General features: G+C 36.3%; 2 protein-coding genes across 6 annotated transcripts in view; both read right to left on the reverse strand.

The window, feature by feature from the left end:
- Window positions 1-4,096: 4,096 nt before the first annotated feature.
- fpgs (folylpolyglutamate synthase) lies at window positions 4,097-18,771 on the reverse strand. Its single transcript, XM_046868478.1, has 15 exons — window positions 18,189-18,771; window positions 17,174-17,302; window positions 16,887-16,940; window positions 15,715-15,779; window positions 13,721-13,835; window positions 13,157-13,234; window positions 12,547-12,608; window positions 12,161-12,263; window positions 10,098-10,175; window positions 9,727-9,871; window positions 7,219-7,299; window positions 6,695-6,845; window positions 6,079-6,154; window positions 5,312-5,378; window positions 4,097-5,194 (listed from the first exon to the last, which is right to left on the reverse strand). The coding sequence occupies exons 1-15, from the start codon at window positions 18,369-18,371 to the stop codon at window positions 4,809-4,811; spliced, it is 1,773 nt and encodes a 590-aa protein (XP_046724434.1). The 5' UTR covers window positions 18,372-18,771; the 3' UTR covers window positions 4,097-4,808.
- A 3,255-nt stretch (window positions 18,772-22,026) lies between these two features.
- Window positions 22,027-26,872, reverse strand: part of slc4a4b (solute carrier family 4 member 4b) — a 44,565-nt gene continuing 39,719 nt past the window's right edge. For 4 of the 5 annotated variants that reach the window (XM_046867497.1, XM_046867496.1, XM_046867493.1 and 1 more), the window contains 7 exons: window positions 26,559-26,627; window positions 26,334-26,441; window positions 26,021-26,086; window positions 25,747-25,908; window positions 25,506-25,599; window positions 25,054-25,124; window positions 22,027-24,971 (listed from right to left, as the gene is read on the reverse strand). In XM_046867497.1, the coding sequence (XP_046723453.1) occupies window positions 25,090-25,124; window positions 25,506-25,599; window positions 25,747-25,908; window positions 26,021-26,086; window positions 26,334-26,441; window positions 26,559-26,627 (534 nt within the window). In that variant the 3' untranslated portion in view covers window positions 22,027-24,971; window positions 25,054-25,089. The remainder of the gene's footprint in view (window positions 24,972-25,053; window positions 25,125-25,505; window positions 25,600-25,746; window positions 25,909-26,020; window positions 26,087-26,333; window positions 26,442-26,558; window positions 26,628-26,872) is intronic. The other variant, XM_046867495.1, reaches the window with a different exon arrangement.

Genomic DNA, 26,872 nt, shown 5'->3' on the forward strand with positions numbered 1-26,872 from the left:
ATCGAGCTATAGCAGAAAAGAATTAAGCGTCAGCAATAAGCCTCTTTCTCTCTCTCCCTTGAATGAGTTAACAATCCTTTTACTGTGCAACTCAAGAACTTTGAGGGTGGATTTGAACTGTAGTCAAGTCATTAAAAAGCTTTTATTGTCATTCCAAGCATATATAGCTGACGCTGTACACAGTGAAATGAGACAACGTTTCTCCAGAACCCTGGTGCTACATAAAACAACATAGAGCTGCATTACACAACATAGAGCTACATAACAGAACACAGAGCTAAGGACTGAAGTAAGTTGTTTTAGCCACATAAAGTGCAACCTGGTTTGTGGAAACAGTGCAAGACAAAGGACAGTGCACCGAACAATTCAAGACATATTGGGACATGTACAGAAAACACATGATAGCGCCAACCAGTAAACCTACTGTATATTACTACTACTAATAGTAACTACTAATGTGCAACTATAAACAAGAGTGTATTTGTAAACATACACAATGTTGTGCAAAAACAACAAGAGCAGCAACCAAGAGGTGTGCAAAACTGCATGTAAACAGTGTAATATGATTATAATATGGGTGGTGTTGAAAACATGGATGTTTTTGAATTGAAATGAGTATTGAGTGTGTGTTTGAGTTTATGTTGTAACAGTTCAGCAACACATATTTGAGTGAGGGTGTGTGTGAGTTTGATACAGTTCAATTCTGTGTTGGGAAGCCTGATGGCTTGAGGAAAAAAACTGTTGCACTCTGGACGTGAGGGCCCGAATGTTTCAGAACCTCCTTCCTGATGGTATAATATTAAAATCTTTCCTGTAATTATTATCAACAGTTTACTACAATTGTTCAGGACCACAGGTTGCATGAACAGTTTTGCATTTAAGTGCCCATCACTGCACAATAATGATAGACCTGTAATAAATGGACATTCTGTGCCACCCAGATAAGCATGGGTTTACCTTTTGAGTCTGGCTCCTCTCAAGGTTTTTTCCTCATGCCATCTAAGGGAGGTTTTCCTTGCAACAGTCACCACTGGCTTGCTTATTCGGGATAAACTTACAATTATAAAGAACAAACTTATAGGCACTAAAATTAAACAATCTTTTATACAAGTTTATCACCGCATTATCTGTGTAAAGCTGCTTTGACACAATGTCCACTGCAAGAAGCGCTATAAAAAAAATGGATGGAATTGAATTAAGTTATACTGCAATTCAAAACAATAATGTGCAAGATTCAGCAGTTTGTTATTACTAATGGCTTTAAATGTACCAACATTTAATATACTTGCACTAGCAGCCATTTCTTTTTAATAAACATTTGGTAAATCCTGATAGCATAACTAGTTTCATCAGGCAAAACTCCAAACATTCCAAATAGTTTAATTAAATAAATTTTTATTTGTATAGCGTTGAACATTGTCTCAAAGTAGCTTTACACAGATAATGCGGTGATAAAGAATTAATAATAATGTTCTTTATAAGTTTAAGTTTGTCTATAATGAGCAAGTTGGTGGTGACTGTGGCATAAGGAAGAAACCTTGTATAATCTAGATGTAACAAAAGCATGAACTAGTTTTTCTAATGTTAGCAATATTTCTAAGGTGAAAGAAGGCGATACTGGTAATGTTATTCACGTGAGCCTCAAAGGAAAGACTATGGTCAATAATCATACCAAGGTCTTTGACTGCTGTACACACTGAAACAGAAACACTATCCAGAGATGCTACATAAAGTTTTTCTAGCTGCATGTGCAGTAGTCCTAGGAAAAGTACTTCCATCTTATCCGAGTTGTATTATATAAATAGTTGTATTGACAGTTTAAACAAAATGCTGGAACTAACTTATAAATAAAAATATATTATTAAACAGAGAAGTTATCTGAGCTACTTTAGCCTTTCTGTCAGCATGACCCTCTTGATATTCTCTGTTGGCCTATTTGCATCAATAATTAATTTCTTTCTGCAGAACTGGCATTTTCCATTGAGTAATCATTAGAGGCTGTTGTGTGAGAGACACTCGCAGGAGTGAAGCAATTCTAGATATACAGCATTTCCAAAAAAAGTTGGGGAACTGTGTAAAATGTATAGTATCTCAAAGTAAGTACACCTCTCACATTTCAGCAAAAATTTTAGTTGGTTCGCACAATACTATAAAAATGAAACGTGGACATATTTTATAGTCGTCAATGTGCAGCTTGTATAGCAGTACAGATTTATTGTACTCTAAAAATAACTAAACAGCCATTATTTTCAAAATAACTGGAAACAAAAGTGAGTACACCCTAAGTGGCAACAGCTGTACGTTGTTTACCCATGAAAACACATATCACAAGTCCTATTCATCATGCTCCAGGACCATACAAATTTGTGTATCTTCTATTAGAGCAGGTACAATTTGGTGCTTTGAGGGCAATTCTCAATTACTGACCACTGGATGTTTAACATGGCACCTCATGGCAAAGACTGTCTGAGGATTAGAATTGTTGCTCCTCACAAAGATGGCCGAGGAAGAAGATAAGATGATTGGTAACACACTGAACTGAGTAACAGTACAGTGGCCAGTGTCATATTCAGGTTTTCCTAGACTGGTTTGACTCAGAACAGGCCTCGCAAGGGTCCATCAAAGAAGTTGCGGCTTCATCCTCTGTTTCAGGTGCAGAAGCTGGCTTCAAAAATCAGATGCATGAGCGCTGCCAGCATTGCTTTAAAGGTTGCAAAAGCAGCTTGTTTAAACCATAGGCCGCACACTGTAACAAGTCAGTTTGCATGGTTGTCATCTCAGAAGGAAGCCTCTTCTGAAGCTGGCTCACAAGAAATCCCGCAAACAGTTTGCTGAAGACAACCTAAAATGCATCCTAATAACTACTTTCTATTATTGCTAAGTACTAACATATGATCTACAAGTTGCCAGCAAGTAGTCTATTAGTTCTTAATGGAATCCATAACAGGACACCAATAGATGACAACAAACTACCACTCGAGACCTACAAGGATCATTACAGTTCAAATTAAAACTACTATTATGCTACAACCATTGTGAACTTAATTTTTTTTTTTTATGGAATATTAAAGTATATGTCGGTTTTGATTGTTTTATTCAACAAAGTGATTAAATAATAATAGTAACAGATCAAATGGGCCATTCACATATAATAATTACCATTATTTTATTCTTCTTTTAGGATACTTGATTCAAACTAAGCTTATCAGTAGTCTAATGTTAAAATATAAGATTATTGAAGAACTAAAGTAGTAACAAGAAAAGGAAGACAGCAACATTTATGAATAAACGTGCGCATGCTTGGGGAGTGGTAGGAGATCAAGGACGAAACCAATGACTGTACCAGGAATTCATCTGTAAAAGCCAGAATATGCTCTCTAATGGCTAATCTGTGCCCCATTTTATCTCTTTTTTTTTGTTTGTTTCTTGACTTTTATGAGATGAAATGACGGTAAATTTGGTGCTTCAGTTTTGTGCAGGAAAGCACATACTTATACAAACAAGCTAGCTGCTTGTTCCAGTACAACTAGTAAATCATGTAATGGCTTAAACCAAAAACACTCACATTAAATACATTTCCTAATAATCCTTGCCTAACAGGTATGACCTTGGCAATCACTCAAATTAGCTTGGTAGGTTTTTCCAGTCACTCCTTTTAAAGTCACTCCTTTTAAAGTCTGAACTTCCTAAAAGAGGCAAATGGGTTTGAGCTGAAGTATTTGTGACGGCAACCTTAAATGCATCCACTTTTCTGACCAGATTTATCAATGTTGTGTGTGTGTGTCATAAAAAACAAACAAACAAAAAAACCCCCACAGAATGACTTTGCTAAACAAATTTCTTCTAAACAAACTGTGGAAACATGACAGGCATAAGAATTGCACAAGCTGGGTTAGCATGTTAATGGGTCCCATTTAAACTGAGTTTAATAGTATTTTTGTATATTTACAAGATTTGTTTTTTTTCTCCCCTTTGACTCTAGGCAGCAAAATTAATTCAAAGGTGTACAATTCTTACATTTTTACACAAATATTGTATAGAACATTTAAATGTTTGAGATATAGGGCTATGTATGTATAGAAGACATGAGAAAATATTAAATTAATGCTTTAATAATCTGTTGAACAGTTATAGATGTAGCCCATCTCCGAATTGCAATGAATTAAAAGTTAATACAGAGCATACACAGCAGTGAGTACCAAGTTAGTTTCGAATTCCAAGATTTTTAACACAAACAAAATTGGGAACAGAGGAATGATCAGGGACATTGCACATTCAATAAAGAATGTTTACAGGTCAAAAGAATTCAGTCAACCATTATATGTATCCAAGCAATTAACCAGATATACACACACACACACACACACACACACACACACACACACACACACACACACACACACACACACACACAGATAGACAGACAGATATATAGATATGTATCTATCCTTCTATAAATGTATATATGTATGTATGTATGTATGTATGTATGTATGTATGTGTGTGTGTGTTTTTTAAGGTTTACAGCATCTGGATATCCTGAACAGATTAACCTCAGTCCCATTAATATATATAAGACTCTGATATCAAGAGACAAGTGGATTAAGACTAGGGTAAATCTGCTTTTACACAGGCCCTGTGTACATTCCCTACAGAAGGAAGGCACAGGTGAAACTCTAAGTGCTTCAGGTTCCTGCTTACTATTTAGCAGGTATATTCAGTGAGTTGTTCAAATCTTAAATAAAGCTTAATTTAGCTGCATACATTTTCATATTACAGTAATTCATTTATGCAAACAAAAGTTTGTGTTAGGATGACAGGGCAGGTAGCAGATGTTTAAGAGCTCCTCCTACCAAGTGCAAGCTACCTGTGATTAGCACATGAACATTAGCAGCCTCTCGGAGTGGCGCTGCTTTAGCATTGATGCTAGCTTTGACGGGCATGATGTGCTTTGTGGAATCAGACACTAGAGGATCACGACCCTGTGTGATCCACTGAAGAGCACTTAAGATGCAGGGGAAAACCAATGAGGCACTTTGCCTCTCTACTCTTCTAGGCAGATGGACACCACCCCCAATTAGAAGCTCAGACTTTGGAACTTCTTCCTCAATACCATTGAGAACGCGCCAGCTCTGCTGATTGTCCAGGCAGCGTGTAAGCATGTGCTCTACAGACACGTTAAAGTTCTGTTGGTCTAAATGGATACAAAAAATAAAAATAAATAAAAAGAGAGAGAGAACTATAGTTGAACAAATAACCAACAAGAAATAAATATAAATAAAAATGTAAATGTTACAAAGTGTATACTGACCTGCATTGCAATCAGCAATTGCCTCAGTGATGTTTGGACAGAAAACCGCAAAATCGAAATGACATCCCTGCAAAATTAAAATAAATACGGAAATGTTCTAAGAATTTAGTGCCAGTATATTGGAAGCTCTCACTATGCATCTACATAAATTGGCAACCTACTAGATGGGTCAATTCAAGACGCTAATTTCAAATAAACTTTAAAACATTTTCTTTAAGGTTTTAACAAAGGAAATAATTTTAAGTGACATCCAAAATTATTGGAAAAATTAGAGAAAAAAATTAAAGTCACTAATGTCAATAAATTCCACATGGCAGGAAAAAAGGTGACACAATCCACCATTAATACAATATTTCAAAAGCATAAATAGGAATACATTAGGAGAACAAAATGGGAAGGCCAAATGAAAATTAACAAAGAAATACACACAAAGCACTATATTAAAAAATTAGTGATGTTTATCCTTTGGAATAACAAGAGCACAGATAAAGTGAACAGGGCTATTTCAATATTGAAATATTAAAAATTGATACGGTCAAATAAAAGGCCCTGTAAAAAAATTTTAACACGTAGAAATATCATGAAAGTGGAAATAATTATCCATTATCTATGTTTATCTTTTGATCTCAAACCCAAATGTCATCCATGTTAAGAGAAAAGAAAATAATTGGTCTTACCATTCCAATACTTTTAGATTGCACTGTACCTCAAACTATTAGGTCATAATACTTTTTCCAATAACTACCCAACATATGCTGGCGTCTTACCTCAAGCAGCTTAAGCATAGCACCACAATCCCGCTCTCCAGTAGCATTAAACAGCAGCACCCGCACCACTGATCCCCTACACACACACACACACACACACACACACACACACACACACACACACACACACACACACACACACACACACACACACACAGTAAAGACCAATTACATGAATTTTGCTGTCTGATTTTGCAGGTATTACACTAGACACAATTTCTTATAATTATTCTTTCAATTCAATGCATTTCATAATTTTTATCAAGGTGATCTCAACTTTCCTTATACATTCATGTAAAGAGTATAATGGTATAGTCAGGGTTTTGCTCTCTCCTGAACCACTGCAGTGCAGAAATAATAATTATTATTCCTAATATCCTTACATTATATTTTATAATTGATAATATTCAAGCATTAAAAGCAATCATTAATCCATTCTGAGGAAACAATACAACTACAAATTAGTCAAGAGTCAAGTCATTTTGAGTCACTTAAAAATGTTCTACAGCTCATGTCCACACATTATTATACATCTATACCACATATAATGTCTTTTCATACTATTTCCCCCTCATTGGCAATAAAAGACATGAGAAAATGTAAAAAAGGAACCTACATGGCGTCTTTCTCATGTTGTGTAGCCGCTTCACTGAACCAGTTCACACATGCCTGCATGCTACGTGTGGTGTGAGCACCATCCAGAAAGTAAGTAACACTGCCATGTGTTAGGGTCTGAGTCCGGCCCAGCCATTCAGTCTCAGCCAGACCTACACACACACACACACACACACACACACACACACACACACAGACACACAGACACACACACAGACACACACACAGACACACACACAGACACACACACAGACACACACACAGACACACACACACACACACAGAATTGCAAGAAAATTAAGTCAAAGTCAGAATGATCTGAAACACCAAAAAAAGACTGTGCTCACAAGCAGCTTGATCTGTGTGAATTAAGTCTATATAGCACTTTAGGCAGTGTGGAAAATATAAAGTAGCAGAATGAAAAAAAAGTTTTTCGCAGCACAAGAAGAAAGAATAGGAAGCAGCAGTATGAAGCATCATATACCTTTAAATCAAACAATCTTTATGTACAAAAACTGTTCTTACCTTTCAGCATGTGGGGACTTGGCTCAAAAACTGATGCCGTTTGAAGTCCACTAAAACCAGGTCCAGAAGTAACAGCTGGACCTTTCGGAGAGAAAAAAATTATTAATTGAGAGAATACCTATAAACAAAAGGAAAGCTTATTTAGATCTGTAGACTACTGGATCAGGCAATGAGTCAGCCCAATATAATTCAAGAGTATCATGATCACCCACTGTCACAAATATGATAATTCTGCACAAGTCTTACCACAATTAAAAACAATAACATTAGCAACAGGAATACTGTATGGTCTCACAATCATTCATTAAAAGCTGTGTTAATAGGAAAAGTGAACTCAATACTTAAGGAACATTCTATTGTATGTGTATGTAATTATCAGACAGAATTTGACAATTAAACAGAATTAAATCCCCTTTTTGCAAAGCATAATTAACCACTTATTGTAATTATTAAAATAAGTGGTTAATTATGTTTTGCAAAATACATACATACAGTGGTGTAAAAAAGTGTTTGCCCCTTCTTGATTTCTTATTTGTTTTGCATGTTTGTCACACTTTAATGTTTCAGATCATCAAACTAATTTAAATATTAGTAAAAGACAACACAAGTGAACACAACATGCAGGTTTTAAATGAAGGTTTTTATTATTGAGGGAAAACAAAATCCAAAACTACATGGCCCTGTGTGAAAAAGTCTTTGCCCCTAAACCTAATAACTGGTTGGGCCACACTTAGCAGCAACAACTGCAATTAAGCATTTGCGATAACTTGTGATGAGTCTGTTACAGCAGCGGTCCCCAACCTTTTTTTTGCGCCACAGTTTAATGTCGAACAATATTTTCATGGACCATGAACAAAATAAAAATGATACGAACGACATAAAATCTGGCATTTTCTAAATATAATAATAAACGTGAATCCACTGTGTTGTTTTTTGTTTATTTTTCTAGCTTGGGGGTTTCAGTTTAGCGTTAATGTATAATGTGTTAGCGGCCGGAGCAGCCCCTTTAAGAAGGTAGTGGATGTAGGTAAGACGTGTGACCGAGGTATCATGACATGCGTCAAGAGTGAGTCAGACAGATGTGGTGGAAAGAATCCGGTAATTTTCCAAAATAAAACATTGTTCAGAATCAGATAATAAATAAAATGGAAATAAATGTAAGTTATGTATTCTTTCTGTGCAGCCTGGGGGTTGGGGACCACTGTGTTACAGCACTGTGGAGAAATTTTGGTGCACTCATCTATGCAGAATAGTTGTAATTCAGCCACATTGGAGGGTTTTCGAGCATGAACCACCTTTTTAAGGTCATGCCACAGCATCTCAATAGGATTCAGGTCAGTACTTTGACTAGGCCACTCCAAAGTCAAAGAGGTGGACTTGCTGGTGTGTTTTGAATCATTGTCCTGCTGCAGAACCCAAGTTCGCTTCAGCTTGAGTCACGAACAGATGGCCGAACATTCTCCTTCAGGATTTTTTGGTAAACAGCAGAATTCATGGTTCCATATATCACAGCAAGTCTTCTAGGCCCTGAAGCAGCAAAACAGCCCCAGACCATCACACTACCACCACCACCACATTTTACTGTTGGTATAATGTTCTTTTTCTAAAATGCTGTGTTACTTTTACACCAGTTGTAATGGGATACACACCTTCCAAAAAGTTCAACTTATGTCTCGTCAGTCCACAAAGTATTTTCCTAAAAGTCTTGGGGATAATTGAGATGTTTTCTGGCAAAATGCAGACCATTTTTGCCCAGTCTCTTTCTTATGGTGGAGTCATGAACACTGGCCTTAACTGAGGCAAGTGAGGCCTGCAGTTTTTTGGATGTTGTTCTGGGGTCTTTTGTGACCTATTTGATGAGTCGTCGCTGTGCTCTTGGGGTAATTTTGGTCGGCAGGCCACTCCTAGGAAGGTTCCCCACTGTTCCATGTTTTTGCTATTTGTGAATAATGTCTCTCACTGTGATTTGCTGGAGTCCCAAAGCTTTAGAAATGGCTTTATAACCTTTTCCAGACTTATAGATCTCAATTACTTTCTTTCTCCTTTGTTTCTGAATGTCTTTGGATCTTGGCATCCTGTCTAGCTGTTGAGGCTCTTTTGATCTACTTCACTTTGTCAGGCAGGTCCTATTTAAGAGATTTATTGATTGTGAACAGCTGTGACAGTAATCAGGCCTGGGTGTGGCCAGAGAAATTGAACTCAGGTGTGATAAACAACAGTTTTAACAGAGGCCAAAAACTTTTTCACACAGGGCCATGTAGTTTTGGATTTTGTTTTCCCTCAATAATAAAAACCTTCATTTAAAACCTGCATGTTGTGTTCACTTGTGTTTTTTACTAACATTTAAATTAGTTTTGATGATCTGAAACATTAAAGCGTGACAAACATGAAAAAAAAAATTTGAACTCAGGAAGGGGGCAAACACTTTCACACCACTGTAAATTATATATATGTGTGTAAAAAAAAAAATATCACATTTTCCATCATGAGAGAAACAGTTACACTTACCTGTACTGCAGCGCCTTTGGAGCCAGTTGTGTGTGAGCTGTAAAGCAAGTGAGGCATTGGAGTACTGGTGCTTTCCAGCCAGACCCAATTTCACTGCCTCTGAGCTCTGGTACTGTGCCAACTCAGGGCACACATTCAATGGGCACTACAGACACACCCACCAAGACAAGTATAATAGATTAATTACCTTCTGAGGACATAAACTTAAGTGTAAAAGCAAATCATCTTCAACTCTATAACAAAGCAAAAACCATGATATATAGTTTATTTTAACAGTTATTTTAAATATTATAATAAATATATTATTATTATAATACTATTATAATAATATATTTATATTATAAAAATAACTATTATTATAAACTTCTCACCCCAATCTCTTCTGCTCTCTCCTGAAGAACTGCCATTGGTCCCTCAGGTTGTTTCGCAATGAATGCTGGAACCCCAGGCTGTCCATAGACACAAACACAACCATAAGACCAAAGACCTTCTCAATCTATTTCACAAGACTGGAGTTACATTTTGCATTTTGCAAATAAATAAAAACACAAGACATGTACATTCTAATGCAGTGTTTTTAAACCACTGTGCCGTGGCACACTAGTGTTCCGTGAGAGATAGTCAGGTGTATCGTGGGAAACTATCCAATTTTACCTAATTGATCAAAACATTTTTTGAAAACAAATTAATTATTTTCTGCAAATATTATGTCATTTTCTAGTATCTGTGTCACTGGCAGAGTAAGTATGTATTACTCTTTCATATCAGTAGGTGTACTGTGTTGATTGATTGTACTTCGAGACAAGAGAATTGGTGATGCATGCATGCGACAGGTAGCGGTGACAGTAGTATTGTGGCTAACAGGACTATAGTGACAGTGACAGTGACAGTGTTTTGAAAAAGGAAAAATGTTAACTCTGAACTGGGCTCTGGATAAAATTCGAACCCAGATGAAGGCCCTAGTATGACTGGAGGTCAAAAGAAAACAGACGGTGAGCTTGAGGCAATACAGCAAAAGCTATCTTTTATTTGGATTTACTTTGACCGGGGATCCAACTACACCGAATCCATTGTTCTTGGTGTGTGGTGAAAAGCTATCCAACACTGCTATGGTCCCAAACAAAACACCAGTCGCTTCAAAACAAGAATGCAGATATTTTTGTTGGCCTGCGTAAACACACAGAGACACAGGCCATTTTTATGAGAAAAACCACGAAGGTAAATGAGCGAGCCCTTAAACCTAGCTACCGCATTGCTGAACTTGTAGCTAAAATTTAAAAAAATAAAAATCCCACACTGTAGCAGTCATTAATACTACCTGCCTGCAAGGCCATTGTAAATGAGATGTTCGGACCTGACCTGATAGTGAAAGAAATAGTCAAAGTCCCTCTCTCAGATAACACAATTGCCAGACTTATTGATGACATGTCTGCCGACATCGAAAGTGTGGTTTTGGAAAAGATATGCATCAGTAAGTACAACTTGAGTCTAAGGATATTAGTGGACATACTCAACTCTTGGCCAATTTACATTTTGTGAATGGAGACGACATCAAAGAAAACTTCCTATTTTGCAAGGCATTGCCAGAAAAAAACAACTAGAGAGAAAATTTTTCGGGTCACATCAGAAAATCTTGAAAAAGGAGGACTTAAGTGGGAAAATTGCACGAGTGTCTGCACTGATAGAACCACAGCTATGGTCGTCCGCACCAAAGGCTTTGTAAGCAGAGTGAAGGAAAGAAACTCAAATGTGATTGTTACACACTGTTTTTTACACTGTAAGGCCCTCGTTGGCAAGACTTTACAAGCAGACCTAGTTCATGTGTTGGATGATGTGCGCATGGTAAACTTTGTGAAGATCTTTGAAAAGTCGCATTCTTGCCTCTTTGTTTGAGGAAATCAACAGCTTTTGGAAACGACATGATTTTGCAGGAGCAGGAGGAACTAACAGAACTGAGACAAAATCGTGGTTTAAAGCTAAGCTTTAGTGATCTACTTTTGGGCAGTTTTTGGCTAACTGCTGCCAGAGTTCCCCATTCTGTCAAACAAAGCTATTTTGACATTGCTCCCATTTTCCAAGACAATCTGTGTGAGGTGAGCTTTTCAAGACTGACCGCTTTAAAAACTAAAAACAGAGAGACTAAGAGCTGTTGATGAAAAGCTTTGTGTGTGTCTTTCTTCAATTTCCACCAGGATATCAGCTCTGTGTTCATCCAAACAGGCCCAGATTTCACACTTAGTGAATATAAATAAATTAAGAGACAATATTGTAATTATATACTATAAAAGGCTACAGTGTGTCATTTTTTTATATTTTTGGTTGGTGGTGTGCCTTGTGATTTTTTCATTGAAAAAAGTGTATTGTGGTTTAAAAAAGGTTGAAAAACACTGTTCTGAGGAATCATTCACTCTTAAGACACTACACACAGACACACCTTAAATATTCCTCCTTTCTGCCAGGCAATCTTCTCAATTGTATCCCCAAGAATGCTGGTGTGGTCAATGCCCAACGATGAAATGCCACATACCCATGGCCGCCTGCAAACATACACATAGCGTTGAACGCAATAATATAGTATAATAATATGCTTGTGGAAAAAATGCATGCTTGGACGTGTGTGTGTGCTTTTAAACACTACTCTTGAGTCAAAATAAAGAAGAAATTTCTATTTACCGAAATATCTATTGAGAACATCCCTGTGTGATGGTATGCATTAGTCATAGTGCACTTTAGTCTAGGTTTGTCTGCTAGTGACATTATTTATTTAGAAAATACACTGTGACAAGTGACTATATCATTGGTTAATATCGCTTGTCTCACCTGATTATGTTGGTACTGTCATAAGCACCACCTATTCCCACCTCAATGATTGCTACGTCCACCTTTACAACACAAACACAAACACACACACACACACACACACACACACACACACACACACACACACACACAACCAGATTAAAGCTTATCTGTGCATACAGTGAAAGGCAAAGGTCACATTTGCTAGACAGAATTCCTGGTCAGGGTTCCAAGTCAGTGTTGAAATTTGACAAATGTTTAGAGCATGTTGAAATACAAATAGCAGAAGCTAGCATTCACAAAACATTGTCAAGCCTAACTTTTATATTTACTTTTGGAGAAAACTGTTTTCCCAAAAAAGCAAAACACATCAGAATCACGAGATGATAATTTTACTTATATCAATTTATTCACTTGGAAAATGAACCTGCGGCTTACATAAATTATCGTATATGCTCATTTCACCTCCATAGAGTTATAACAAAACCATTAAAATATAAACAGAGAAGCAAACATATTTAACATTATGACTTTCAGACTATACATTTTTACACCGTATAGCTAAACAGAACCTTAAGATAACAGATATACAGCAACAACATTATAACTGAAGTGACATGAGGTCACTCACCTTTTCCTGCAGGAAAACATGGAAGGCAAGTATAGTCAGGAAGCGAAAATACGCTGGCATACTTCCACCATGCACATCCTAAAGTTCAACAGGTAACAAGATAAATTAATTTAGTCAGCTTTCACTAAAGAGAAAACATTTGGCCACACAAGAATGAGAATACTGACAGTATTCATAATTACAAGAACATTTGTCTGGTCCCACAATGAAAAACAAAATCTTTCATTTGTTTACTGTGGTTATTGTTTTGGGGAAGACATAATTACTACGACCAAACAAAATTGGAAGACCATATAAGTATTTTTTGTAACAAAAGTGACAGCATGTATTTAAAAACAAAATAAAGTGCAATGAAAGGACATCAGATTAAGATATAAAAAACTGTGTGAATGCAATTTATATATTTATATTTTATTCTCAAATAACAGATGCTTTAGTAATTATGGAACTCTTGTTTTTAATCAATTAATGCAGGCAGCACAAACAGCAGCTTCAACACACACACACTTTCTCTATCCCTCCCTCCCTCCCTCCCTCCCCTGATAAAGATGCACACAGACATGCCTTAGTTTCGTTTAGTCGACTGTAAATCTGCCAAAAGTATTTGGTGAAAAGGTCTTTTCCAATAGGGCTGCCATTTAGGCGGATCCTCTCTCTGACCTGCACAAGGTGTGGAGAGCTAAAATGGGACAAATACACACATTATCAACAAACAATAAACCAAAGCAGGAAGCTAAATAAAATGTGTTTTATGGTTATTTTTAATATGCACTTTAAAACATTTAAAATAATCTCATTGCTCTCAGCATCATTAAAATACTGATCAGTATTTTATTACAAATTATTTGTATAGTACTTTTAATAAATGGTCATTGTCCCAAAGCATACATAGATAATGAATATACATTTTTAAGTAAGTCTGTATAATATATCCCTAATAGCAAGCCAGTGGCAAGAGTGGCAAGGAAAACTCCCAGAGAGCATATGAGGAAGAACCTTGTCATTAACCATGCTATGGTTATGTTACCCAACTCATTCTCTCCTTCCCTCCCTCAGATACCACAGCTTCTGCTAAGATTTTGTCGCTCAGATTTTGTCGCCAGAGATTTCAACCATGAAAATAGTTAAACTCATCCAAAACCATCCAAACTGTCCCGTGCTATCGGAGAGACGACGCATACACACGCTAAGAGAATCCACTGCCCCTTCCAGGACAGCAGAGACACCAGGCACATGTGGCAGGGCATCCAGAGGATTAGAGAGTAAACAACGAGGGGTGAGGAGAAGACTCAGGCAAAGTTTCCAAAGTTTGGAATCATTTCAAACTAAAACACAAAACACACACCATACCTTAATTTTTTTTTTTTTTTTTTTATATTTCTATTTATGATTTTTTTATTTATATATTTGTTTTTTCATGTAATATAGCAATTAAATACACTAAATAGGTTTAGTTTTCACAGATTGCAATTTCAGCAATAACTTTTTTTTTCTAAAACGGAAACAAATTATTTGTTCATTTTAAGAGACTGGTCCTATTTTCTTTTGCATATTTAGTATTGCACTTTAATGAAGAAAAAGTACTTCTTATCTGATTACTTGACTAATCGGTAGAATACTTGATTAATAAAATAATCGATAGCTGCATCCCCCAGTCAGAATCACAGAAAATCTCTACACAACTCTCAGATCTGCGCTTCAGCTACTACTCGCAATCTCGGGGTAACCATGGACAATCAACTGTCCTTTTCCTCACACGTGGCTAATGTGACACGCTCTTGTTGGTTTATTTTCTACAACATCAAAAACTTTTAACAGAGTTTAGACTGATGGTATTCTAAGTTTGTAAACTAGCAAACCAGTGTTGATTTCATCATTGATAGAGACTTAAAGCACTTTTATACATCACCCTGGATGAAGGCGTCTGCTAAATTCCATAAATGTTAAATGAAGGGAACCCATAATCATCTAAGTGACACTGAATGACTATTCATTATAGTTTTATCATTGCTGATGTTATCAACTGTTTACCGACTGGCACTTGAATGCTAAATTTATGGCAATTACAGCTGTAAGCCACTGTAGCAGACTGTTTATATTAATTACAGTCTTGAAATTAACCTTCGACGTTAACTTCATAGATCTTTAGACTGTTCATGTGGAACCATCCTCATGTGCACCGTGGTCTCTAACATTTCAGAGTACTTAATAGAAATATATTAGTCAATATGTATTCATCTGCTTGCATTTTGGATATAAATCTACTTATTCATACTATAATGAAGGTAAGTATTTAAAGAAACATCTATATTCACATGTGCACTGGTGTTGCCCATTAGAGTCTAAAGTCCAATTGAATTTGCAGAGATAATTTGCACAACTGTGCTCTAAACATGCATAAACTTCCCTTAGGTCAGGCAGAATATACACACACACACACATATAAATAACACTTAAATGTAAGAAAAATACAAATTGCTGACCAAAGTCAACACACAGTCACAAATCTCACAAACACAAATACAACAAAAATCACGCATTTCCCCTAGTTGCAGTACCTATAAAATCCAGTGCGGAAACCGTAGCTCCTCAGAATCTTCTCTGTGAAGGCACATGTTGATCCCTAACAAGACAACAATCATGTATGTTAATTATTTACCACAGAATCCATACAGATCAATTCAATTCATCACTAAAGCCTTTCACTTATCATAGAGTGAGATTAGTGTGGCAGTGGATTGCAATATGTAGATCTAAAATAACCATATGAATTATAATGAGAACTGTCAGTAAATCAGTATGCCTTGAAATTACACACAATTTTTAACATTTGAAAACAAAATGTTTTATATATAATGACCAAGAACTACCATAATTTCCAGACTATAAAGTGCACCCAAATATAAGCCACACCCACTGAATTTGGCAAAAAAAAATTATTTTGAACATAAATAAGCCACACATGGCTATAAGTCTATTAGCCGCAGTCTACACTGAAACTAATTAACTTTACACAGGCTTTAACGAAAGACAGTGTCTGCTACACGGTTTGTATCTAAACAGTAGCCTACCAAGAAAGTCATTGTTCACTGTCTTCCTCCTTTCTTTCACAACAATTTCTCTCAAGAGTTTTTCTTTTGGCATCGTCGTGTGTTTAAAAATCACCATCGGTAAAGCTTTTCTCCCGATGCCGTGCAGCTCAGAACACAGGTGAAGTGTGTTTTTTCATGCCCGGTTTCATGCAGCGTGACGAATAATTTGCATTTCCTGTAGAAAGTCCGAGTGAGCGGCAGGTCAAACATCAGAGGTACCTCATCTATATTTATGATGTGGTGCGGCCCGATTCAGTGGGAGTGCATCTGATTTAATATAAAGAGTTTCATTGGTTCACCTTAATCCGTTTGGTAATTTCATTGGTCTAATGTTATGTCCCTCAGTTTTTTGGCTTGAAGTTTGTGAAACCGGAAAAACCCCAGGAAAAATCCATAAATTAGCCGCTTCATTGTTTAAAGTGTGGGAAAAAAGTAGCGGCTTATAGTCCGGAAAATACGGTAATACCACTGGTCAAGATTTATAATCACATAGCTAAATACAAATACAGTTTTGCTGTTGGGTTTTTTCTAGTCTTGACTGAATGTGAGAACACGCTCACAGAAGCTTACCATCAAAATGAAATTTATTCCTTTTTGTTGCTTACAAAAAACTAAAATCATTCATGAACACTATTTACCTTTCCCTTTGTTCCAGTTACATGTATGATATTGAGATGATCGAGTTCCTCTACCTAAAAAAGCATTAAGAAATAAGCATACAATTAATGAGTCTTTAACAGAGCAGCTGTAAGATGAGAATACATATTTTCATGCCAGTTTATCATCAGTTGCTGAAGCATACAGGAAATACAGAATCCTCAGTCACAACATGATACTGACTATCGCAATATACTGCATAACATTATGACCGAATTATTTTATGACCGGTGTTCTGGTTTTATGCAATGCATCGAATGTATAATACCGTGAGGCCTGAGCGCTGCAGGAAGCTCTTCATGGCCTGCAGTTGGATTTGGGGGTGAGCTCGCTCTCGGCGGACCTGCTCCAGAGCGCTGGCATTGGTTTGTAGTGTGTTCAGGGTACAAATGGCATCCTCCAGGAGAAAAATAAATAAACAAAAACAGAGTTTAAACCTCAGAAAACATTATCAAAACATCACGTCAAAAGAATACAAATATACACACACACACACACATACACACACACATATATATATATATATATATATATATGTGTGTGCATGGGTTAAAAACATGCACACAAGATGTTCAAAGTGTCATCCTCAATTAAAAAATAAAGAATATTTAGAATCTCTGAGTTTTATTCTGGAGCAATCCTGAATATGTCCTGCCTAGCAATAATCGAGTGAAATCCTCGGGCTAAAATAAAGATGACACAGACTGGCACTGGCGACCACACGTTTATACAGTATTTAACTCCACTGAACAGTAAAACCAAACACATTACATGCTTTCCAAACAACCAAAGCTGCCCTGTGTCAGATCCAAAGCATGTGCAACCGATTCTTGATTTTATTTAATTTTTTAATGTATTGTGGTTTTACGTATGTAAATAAAAGTTAGCTTGTTTTAAAATTCGCTGGCGCACAGCCAATACAGCGCCCTCACCAAGCACGTGGTTGAAGAAGAACCCGTGAGACTCTGTTAGTTTATTCTGCGTTTGCAGGACTGAAATGTGAGTTGAGGATTTATCTTGTATCTCATACTGTCGTAGCAAAAAGTCTTCCATCTAATTTGACATGCTGTCGAAAAAGGCGCCATGACGCCCGGCTGACGCAACATATGCCCACATTATAACTTTAATATTCCTAAAAACCAAACCTTTACATTTCAGTATATAAGATACTTTGCTATAGAAGCTACTTTGTCTCTATTAATAAAGACTGCATGGAGTACCACAGGCTCTGTTTAAGCACTGTTCTCTTACATTCCTTCTGGATGACCAGCTAAATAAGTTACCTGATAGTCCATAGCTCGGTAGATCGGCGCGGCTTTAGTGCTGGAGAACCTCACCGCCAGCTCCTTCGCGATGCTCCGGAACTTCGCGCTCCGCGGGATACGACGAAACACGTTGAGGCTCCCGCGCGCGCGCACCAGCAGCGCAGTCATATTTCGAATGGCCGCGTGCGCGCCGGAAACCATTATTTACAATAACCAAATTTGGGTTGGAGAGACTTCCTCCTGTCAGTACAGGCTGCTCCCCTCATGCCAAGCCTCCCCCCTCAGTAACAGAAATGATATCCTAAAAGGGTCTCGAAAATCCGTTACATGAATAAACGTCACTGAGAGATGACTTCACAATGAGGCGCTGAGAAACGTGACAGCCTTTGTTGATCCCGTTAAGTTCACGGATATATGATATGTGCAGCGCGTTTCCTAAAACACAAAAAAAACGAGAAAATGCTAAATTCTTGGTCACATATTTTAGTAAACGACGATGACAATTTCAGACAAAAAAATCAGTGCTTTTAAGCCTGTCTGCGTATAAATGACAATGTAACGTTAATTCACGCGCATGCTTCTTCTTTGACAGCTTTACTGCGTGCTATAACGAGACATTAAGCTCAACACCGCCACCTACCGCCACCGACGTGGACTGTTGGTTGCATCATAGACTATTTTACAGAAGCAAACAATAACAAACGCGTTGCGATTATACTGCACATGTCTGGACCTAAAGCATTTTCTGTGGCGCCATTTTTAAAGCATGGACCTGTCAAAACAAAAATGACCAACCAGACCTTTTACGTTTAGCTTAAACAGAACATTAAATATATTTATAAAAGCTACAAATAGATGATGACGTGAAATTACCGGCCACAGGGGGCAAGTGTAATTAAATAATTGTAATCTATATAAATAAATACAACATTGCAGATTATGTTACATAACAAACTGTGCAAACTGGCAATTCAAAAATAAATAAAATAAATTAAATGTGCAAATTGTCAGTGTATGTATGTGTGTGTAAAGTGACAGTGAATAATGTGATATATGTGATGTGTATATTATTCTCAAAACATTACCTAAAGTTTTGTATCCAGACTGAGCGTGTCTGGATGATTACAGTTAATTCCTTACAATTGTTTCGTTAGCAGAAGCATTTGGTCATACAATGTGGACGACCTGCTTGTCTTCCTTCACCACATCCATAAACCTCCTCCTTAGTCTTCCTCTTTTCCTCCTTCCTGATACAGTAGCTCCATACATTTTCAGCTCTGCTACCTCCAGCTTTACCTCCTGTCTTTTACTCAATGCCACTGTCTCTAAACCAAATATTGTATTCTATTAAAACAGCATATAGTTTCTCTTTGTCATGTGCCACTGCCTGGTATAAGCCCTAATATATTTTTATACATTTAAAGTATTTTTCATATGGCATGACTACAAAAATGTATCATTTCAGTTTGATATGATAGGCTTTTAAAGTTTTTTTCTTGTATTTTTCTTGTTTTTCCTTCCTACCATTTCCTGGTTTGCTCATTATGCATAAATAAAATGTAATGTTTGATTTTTATATCTGTATAATACACACATAAAAACACACGCTAAAATATACATTTTAAATTAATTGAATCTGCTGTGTAGGAGCTTTTAATAAGGTCGGTGTTCTTTACTGCACTAAGGGCTTCCTCAGTGTTTGCATGATCTCCAATTTTGGGATTTGGGCTTTAACCACACTCAGACCCACATTGCATACTACATTGCATGACACCAGCAATATAACATAGCCAGTCTTTCCGAACTACTTCTTGCACTTCTTGTGGGCTTGGCATCAACAGTTCCTCTACAGTCTAAGTCATATGCAAATGAGGGGGAAGAAGGACAATTAAAACAATTTTAGTCATAACGAATAATAGAGTATTTGAAAGATATAATGCAGTTTTTCAGTGTAAAACGTTTTGATGGTGCAATACAACACATACAACAAGATATGTATGTCAGTTGTTATGTTGTAAACCAAGCACCATCGAATGTCACTGTGCTGTTATTACACATCTATCTTTATCTATGTATAGAGTTGTCTATATTTAAGGAAGTGATTCCTCCCGTTCTAACACTGTGTCAATAGGCTGGGAAGATGAATGCAGACTTATTTATCCCCAGCCACACATTTGAGTTCAAATATTAAATGTAGCTTAAAAAAAAAAGAAGCCTACTTTCTATATTAAATATATTGTTTGCCTGATACCTCTAATGTCTATTAATGTAAAATAAGGAAAAAGGCCTTTTGTGCAGATGTTTGTACAGAAATTCTTTGGACACAATTAATAACACCATTATTTGCTCATTATTTCCACCCAATAATCCTATGCCTAAGTGTAGCTCAGTTTTATTGCTAACAGCCAGTGTGGGTCAGTCCTTACCAACCAATCATCCCCCTACCTATGATGAGTGTTTATGACTTGGCTAGATATATAAAAAGCATTTTTACTCGCTAAGAAGGAATTATGCTATCATCAACTTTAAATGTATATTCAGTTTTACCAATAAAAGCCAGTGAGTTTAGTCTTGATCTGTGCCATGTGAACACATACGCTCCCTAGGCATACGCACAGGTTTAATCCATAGTGAATTAAAGCACCATGAAAAGGATTTGAAGAGAAGAGAAGGAACGAGTAAAAAAATAATTCTTTTGTTCAAGTCATGTTACAGCCACAATCCAACAAACGAGCTTGAGGTCAACATTGTGTCTTTTCTTCAAAACCTGTTCATGCCAGAGGCTGACTAGGCAGCCTCCCAAATTATGTTCCAGTCAGAGGTCATCAACACTGCTCTCCAAGCCAAGCCCCAGCCAGATGTCACGGAGGCAGCTTCTAGCCACAACCTCTTCACGCAAGGGCGCAATCACAAACCTTCCCAAACCTGCTCATGCTAGGGTGTGATACTGCCACCCCAAAAAGACATGCTCCAGCCTAAAGGCCAACAAAGAGTCCTCCAAAAACTTGTTCATGCCAAAGGCCAGTGAGGTGACCTCCCAAGCTAAGCCCCAACCAGAAGTTGATGAGGCTGATCTCTAAGACAAGCCCTAGAAAGAGGTTGACAAGGCTACTCTCCATGAACTGATCTGGCTGTGGTCTGATGGTGTGGCCTCTATCCACATCTTGCTCAGGCCAGGGGGCTATGGCGTGGCCTCTCCTCACAACCTGTTGACACTAGGGCATGCGACAGCTTGACCTTTTCCCACAACTTGTCTCTCACAATGCTATCTCAGTTCCCCAAAAAAGACGATGCCTGCCTCCAGATCCAGGGTCTAAAATAGACATTTGGACTGAAAAGGTCAGTATTTCCCTCCACTAGCACATTTCGGTTTGCAAAGATGAGAGATTTCTGCATTTCCATGTTTTTATAACCATGTGCTTTTGTATTGTTACATGTCTCCTATATACTGTATGTCAGTTTCATCACGTTTTTACCTGTCTCTTTTGTTCATCTGTGGCTATTTCATGTTGATTATTTTCTCTCATTCTTTCTCCTTATATATATCTTTATATACTTGTCTAGTCTTGGGAAATTAACCTTTTCAGTTTAGCTGCGATTACAGAGCCTTATTTTTTCACATTTCCTTGTTTTAGTTTCATGTTTGCGCTCTTGTTTTGCATAGTTCATGTTGTGTCCCTATTGTCTGACTATAGCCTGGATTACATTTTAATTTTGCTGATTTAGAATTGTTTGCTTTTTTATTTTTTATAAAACATTCTTATGCAGCAATAACATCTGCTTATGCTTTTGTGCATTCATTGCATTACCTTACAAATGGCACAATCACTTCTGCTAAAAAGAACCACGACAACAACACTGTTCAAAGGGACTTTTATTTTCCACTTCATGTTGAAAATACAGTAAAGCACATCATACAAAGTGTAGGCTTCCTTTTAAAGCCATAATGACTTGGGGTCATTGGGTAAGTCACACAGTATCTGATTGTAAAATGTATCTCAAATATTATTATCCATAATACACATCATCCGCTCATTATAACTCAATCATTGTCATTATCATCTATTCTACAGTGCGAAGGTGTGCACTTTTTTTTAAGGGTAGCACTTTTAGGCAACTGAGCTCATGAAAAAGCCAGAATAATGCCAGAATACAAAAAAACACATAAACGAGCAAATAAAAGAAATACAAAAAGATTTTCATTGGAAAACATAACACACCTCAATTAGTTTGATTAGTTAAAAAGTTTTTTTTTGTAGCATCATTTAAAAAATCCACAAATGCAGGGAACAGAAGAGAACCATAAATTTTACTCACATTCTCCATATCTTTACATTCAAGTCCACAATGTCTGTCGATGGTCAGAAATGTATATAAATGTGCTGGAAGGTTTTCTATTTATACAGTATATTCCCTCCTACTGTACATGACAGTGTGCTAACTACTTAAAGGCTGTAAAACATAGCCTCTGTTTCCCATATATATCAACATTTAATACGTTTTTATTTATTAAGATATTTGATTTTCTCATTTAGACTCCACTAAATGCAAATTTGTCAAAACCTGACTCATGGATTCTGACTCAAACCTGATCGAAATTGCCCAAACACAGACACAATAGGCAACAATGTTGCTTTTTTAAAGAATAGTGTTCTTCTTGTACTGTCTTTTTAAACGAATTACTGACACTGATCAACATTTATATACAAAACATAAAAATATTTTAATTACTGATACTGATTTATACCTAATGGACTGGCCACTAAAAGGAATGCTTGTACACCTGCTCATTCATACAATTATTCGATCGGCCAGTCATGTGGCAGCAGCACAATGCATAAAAGCAGCAGATACACACATACACAGATACTCCAGTTTACATCAAACATCAGAATGGAGAAAAATGTGATCTCAGTGACTCTGACCATGTTGTGGAGGCTGGTGTAAGTAAGTTTAGAAACTGCTGATCTTCTGGGATTTTCACACACAACAGTCTCTAAAGTGTCCCCAGCAATTCAGAGTTAATGAATAAATAAATACATTTGATTTTTTTAAAAACTAATTCTATTAATTTTCCATTGTTTTATATATATATATATATATATATATATATATATATATATATATATATATATATATATATAAAACACATAGTAATCCCCCGTTTATCACGGGCAGTTATTACATTAAACCGCCCCCGCGATTAAACGACGCCACCCCAAAAATGCTATTTTATGACTTAATTTTAAAATTCATCATTATATTTTTATTTAAAAATTTGATTATTTCAACATAAAACTACATGAAAACAATTCCCTATAAGTTTTTTGGTCTATCATGCTATCTGCGAGAGACTGGGAAAATGTGGCAAATGCAATTCCGAGATAAACCGGGATCGCGAGATTCCAACCGCAGTAAAGTGGGGGATTACTGTATAGACTATTTGCTAAATAAATCACAATCTTTTATTTGTAAAAAAATTAAGTACAATAAAAATATATTTGTACAGGTGATACTGAAAGTACACTTAATAAAATCACATTTGAATCACTTCAAGACAAATCTGACTAAGAAAAACACAGATTGTGTTTTGCATAGTTTATGGAAGATTATTATAATAAAATGATAATCTCTGTTGTGCCCAAAATAATGGGAACAATATTTGATTCCAATCATGCCATATCTGCATAGATCAAACACACTGTGCCTGGCACTACAGCGGTCTAAGAGGTAGAGCTATGATTCAACGCTAAATATAAGTAAAGAAATCAGTAATGTGTAAGTAAAAATATAATTTGTGTGATTTTGCTGAACATTGGTTCAGCAAAATAGCTAAAATAACAAAACATAGTTTAGTTTCACAACTGATTCTTTTCTATGGTTTTATTTGATTAATACATTCGATCTAGTTTGTTCATTCGGATTTCCTTTTTGGGCTAAAAGACAAAAGGGTTTCTGCAAAATTTAAGACTTATAATAAGTAATTATAAAGTAATTAATAATAATTAATAAAGTTTAATATTAAATACAAAACACTTTGCTTTACATTTGCCTTTATATGAAGACTACTCTGCAAAATCCTGGAACTTCTTTCAAACCCTAGTCTGTAAATGAATTTATTTTTTAAATGTACAGTATTGTTTATATACAGTATCTCACACAGTATCTCAAGCTGCACAATGACTACTCTAATGTCTCTAATATAGTATTGTGTCTTGAGAGGATTTACTAAAATGGTTGCTGAAATGTGAGGGGTGTGCTAACTTTTGTGTGATCCTGTATTAAGAGAAGGATTGTTATCTAGATTACAAAATATTTCCTGCTTACATCATTTTTTTAGTGCAGGTTTCAGTTACTGATACCGATTTAAATCTAATGTGAAAAATAGTTGATATGAAATATAATATATTAATGTCTAATGAATATTTAATTAAGAAGAAATCAGAATAAAGCTGGATGCTTTTTAAAGAAATGTTATGGGTGTGTAATGGTCTTTAAATTGTTCATTACATTAGGATCAAAGTTACCTATTTTGATATTACAATTTTTACTATCATTATTAAAATGTATACTGTGCATCCATTTTTATATTTTCTTACTTATATTTTATACTTATTAAATCAGACAAATAAGCCATACCTCAGTGTACATTTGAAATACATATAGAGTTGATCTGGACTTGTATGGCAGCTAGTGTAAAGAACATAATTGTTTTATCAATCTGAGATTTCCAGGAAAATCTGTGGTCCACATCAGCTCTGTTTAGAGGTACAGATGTCTTCAAATGGGCTTAAGTCGTCACTGTGAAGACAAATAAACATGACATTTTGTATGGCTTCAAATCATTTAAAGACATTTAAAATGCTCTGAAATGTGCATGTACCTTGACACAGGCTTGGAACAAAATAAACCAAGTGACTCAGTATGGAGTGAGAAATGACATTGGCTTATTTCCTGTAAAATATAAATAAACAGTGTTAAAGAAATTCCTACACATAAGCAAACAAACATTATCATGGATAAACTGCAAAAAGATGTAAGCAACATGCACACATAAGTAAAGTGACATACAAAGTAGTAATACGGCGGGTGTGTGAGTTCATCTGCGTGTCTACATTATGTTACTTAAAACTTTTCATAACATCAGGCAAGCAAAAATAGTTAAAGCTGATTCAGATCAGACCTGAGTGACTGAAGAAAAATAGGCAAGAAAATGAGAGGAAAAAGAGAGTGAGGCAGAAACCCAAGTCCATGGCAAAAGTGTGCAAGTTTTTTTTTTTTTAAGAGATTTAGATTGGCCCACTGACATTCCAGCAGAATTTTGGCCCTACTCACTCTCTGAGGGTTTCTCTCCCCTCATTTGCTCCTCATCCATTGTCTCCATCGATATCTTTATACTGGGAATATTTTCATTGGGTGGATAGTCTGACTGTGAAGTGCAGAAGGTGGACACACTAAAATTAAGACATACTGCTACAATATGCTCTTGTTTATTAATACAGTAATAAATCATCTGTTTTGCACAGCTAGCTTTCTTCCATTTGAGATAATCCCACACAGGACCCAGTTTTCTTACATAATTTATATCACTGTCAATGCTGCCCTTCTTCTTTTTCTTCTTTTTTTCATCCTCTTTCTTCTTCTTTTCTTTCTCTGGCATAATGTCATCCAGGTAGCCAAGATCGTGCTGAGAGAAAAGGTAATCCATTGCTTTTCTTACAGCCACCAGGGCCAAAATCTATAAAGAGTGAGAGAGAGTTAGAAAATAAACACTAAATAATTTCCCTCCCTGATTCTAGCTATGAATTCAATTATTTTCAGCAAGTGTGAAAATACATCATCAGACTCACCATGACCGGGAAGATTATGGCTGCAACAGTTGACTTAAGGATCCAAAGCAGGGCGAGGCAAAGGATCTATGAAAAAATATATGTTATATGAATGCATACATACAGCGTAATTATATAAATACTAAATATACCAAGGATGCCCAACTTTTTTAAATTCTCAGTGTGTAGATCAGTTTATTTCTTTGCTCTAAACAGCTATCAAATCTGTCTTTATAGCCTGTGATTTGGACCAGGTATTTCAGAACAGCAAAACAGTGCTACACTCTGATCTTGTGAGACTGAAGCTAGGCACTTTGTTTTACACGGACACAACCTGGATTAAGGTGAACAGGTGAACTCGGCGGAGGGGGACGTGGCGCAAGTATATCAGATCTGGCTGGTGTTTCCCTGGCATCAGAAACAGCTTCAATCGATCCATGAACTACACAAACATACACACACAGTGGCAATAAGACTTGCAGTCAAATATCTCACCCACATGTGGGTGGAAAAAGAGAACATTAACCTTGCTAATAGAAATGTGTGTCCAAACATTCACCTGAACTCCATTTAGAGATGCTACTCCCATATATAGGAAGACACCATAGAGCACTGGCATAGGAATGAACTAAAGAAAAAAAAAGAGGGAAATATATACATTTAAAAAAGGTATAATATGGTCATAAAATAAAAAAGTATTTTATATAGTTGAAATAACACTCAACAAATATATCACATCAATTAAAAAAGTAACTGCTACTAGTAGGCAGTTACTCAGAGTTGGTATAGACTGGTTAATTTGATACACACTGGAATCTGATTTCAGCTCTGTAAAACTTTGCTGGAACGTTAATTCACACAAATACACATCTA

The sequence above is a fragment of the Silurus meridionalis genome, chromosome 15 (assembly GCF_014805685.1).
Source record: "Silurus meridionalis isolate SWU-2019-XX chromosome 15, ASM1480568v1, whole genome shotgun sequence".
NCBI classification, from domain to species: domain Eukaryota; kingdom Metazoa; phylum Chordata; class Actinopteri; order Siluriformes; family Siluridae; genus Silurus; species Silurus meridionalis.

Coding starts and splice junctions, on each gene's coding strand:
- fpgs (XM_046868478.1), bottom strand. CDS start 18,371: ATGGTTTCCGGCGCGCACGCGGCCATTCGAAATATGACTGCGCTGCTG. Junction 13,235..13,720: donor GTCGACTAAACGAAACTAAG/GCATGTCTGTGT, acceptor GTTGAACTTTAG/GATGTGCATGGTGGAAGTAT. Junction 9,872..10,097: donor AGAGAGCAGAAGAGATTGGG/GTGAGAAGTTTA, acceptor GTGTGTCTGTAG/TGCCCATTGAATGTGTGCCC.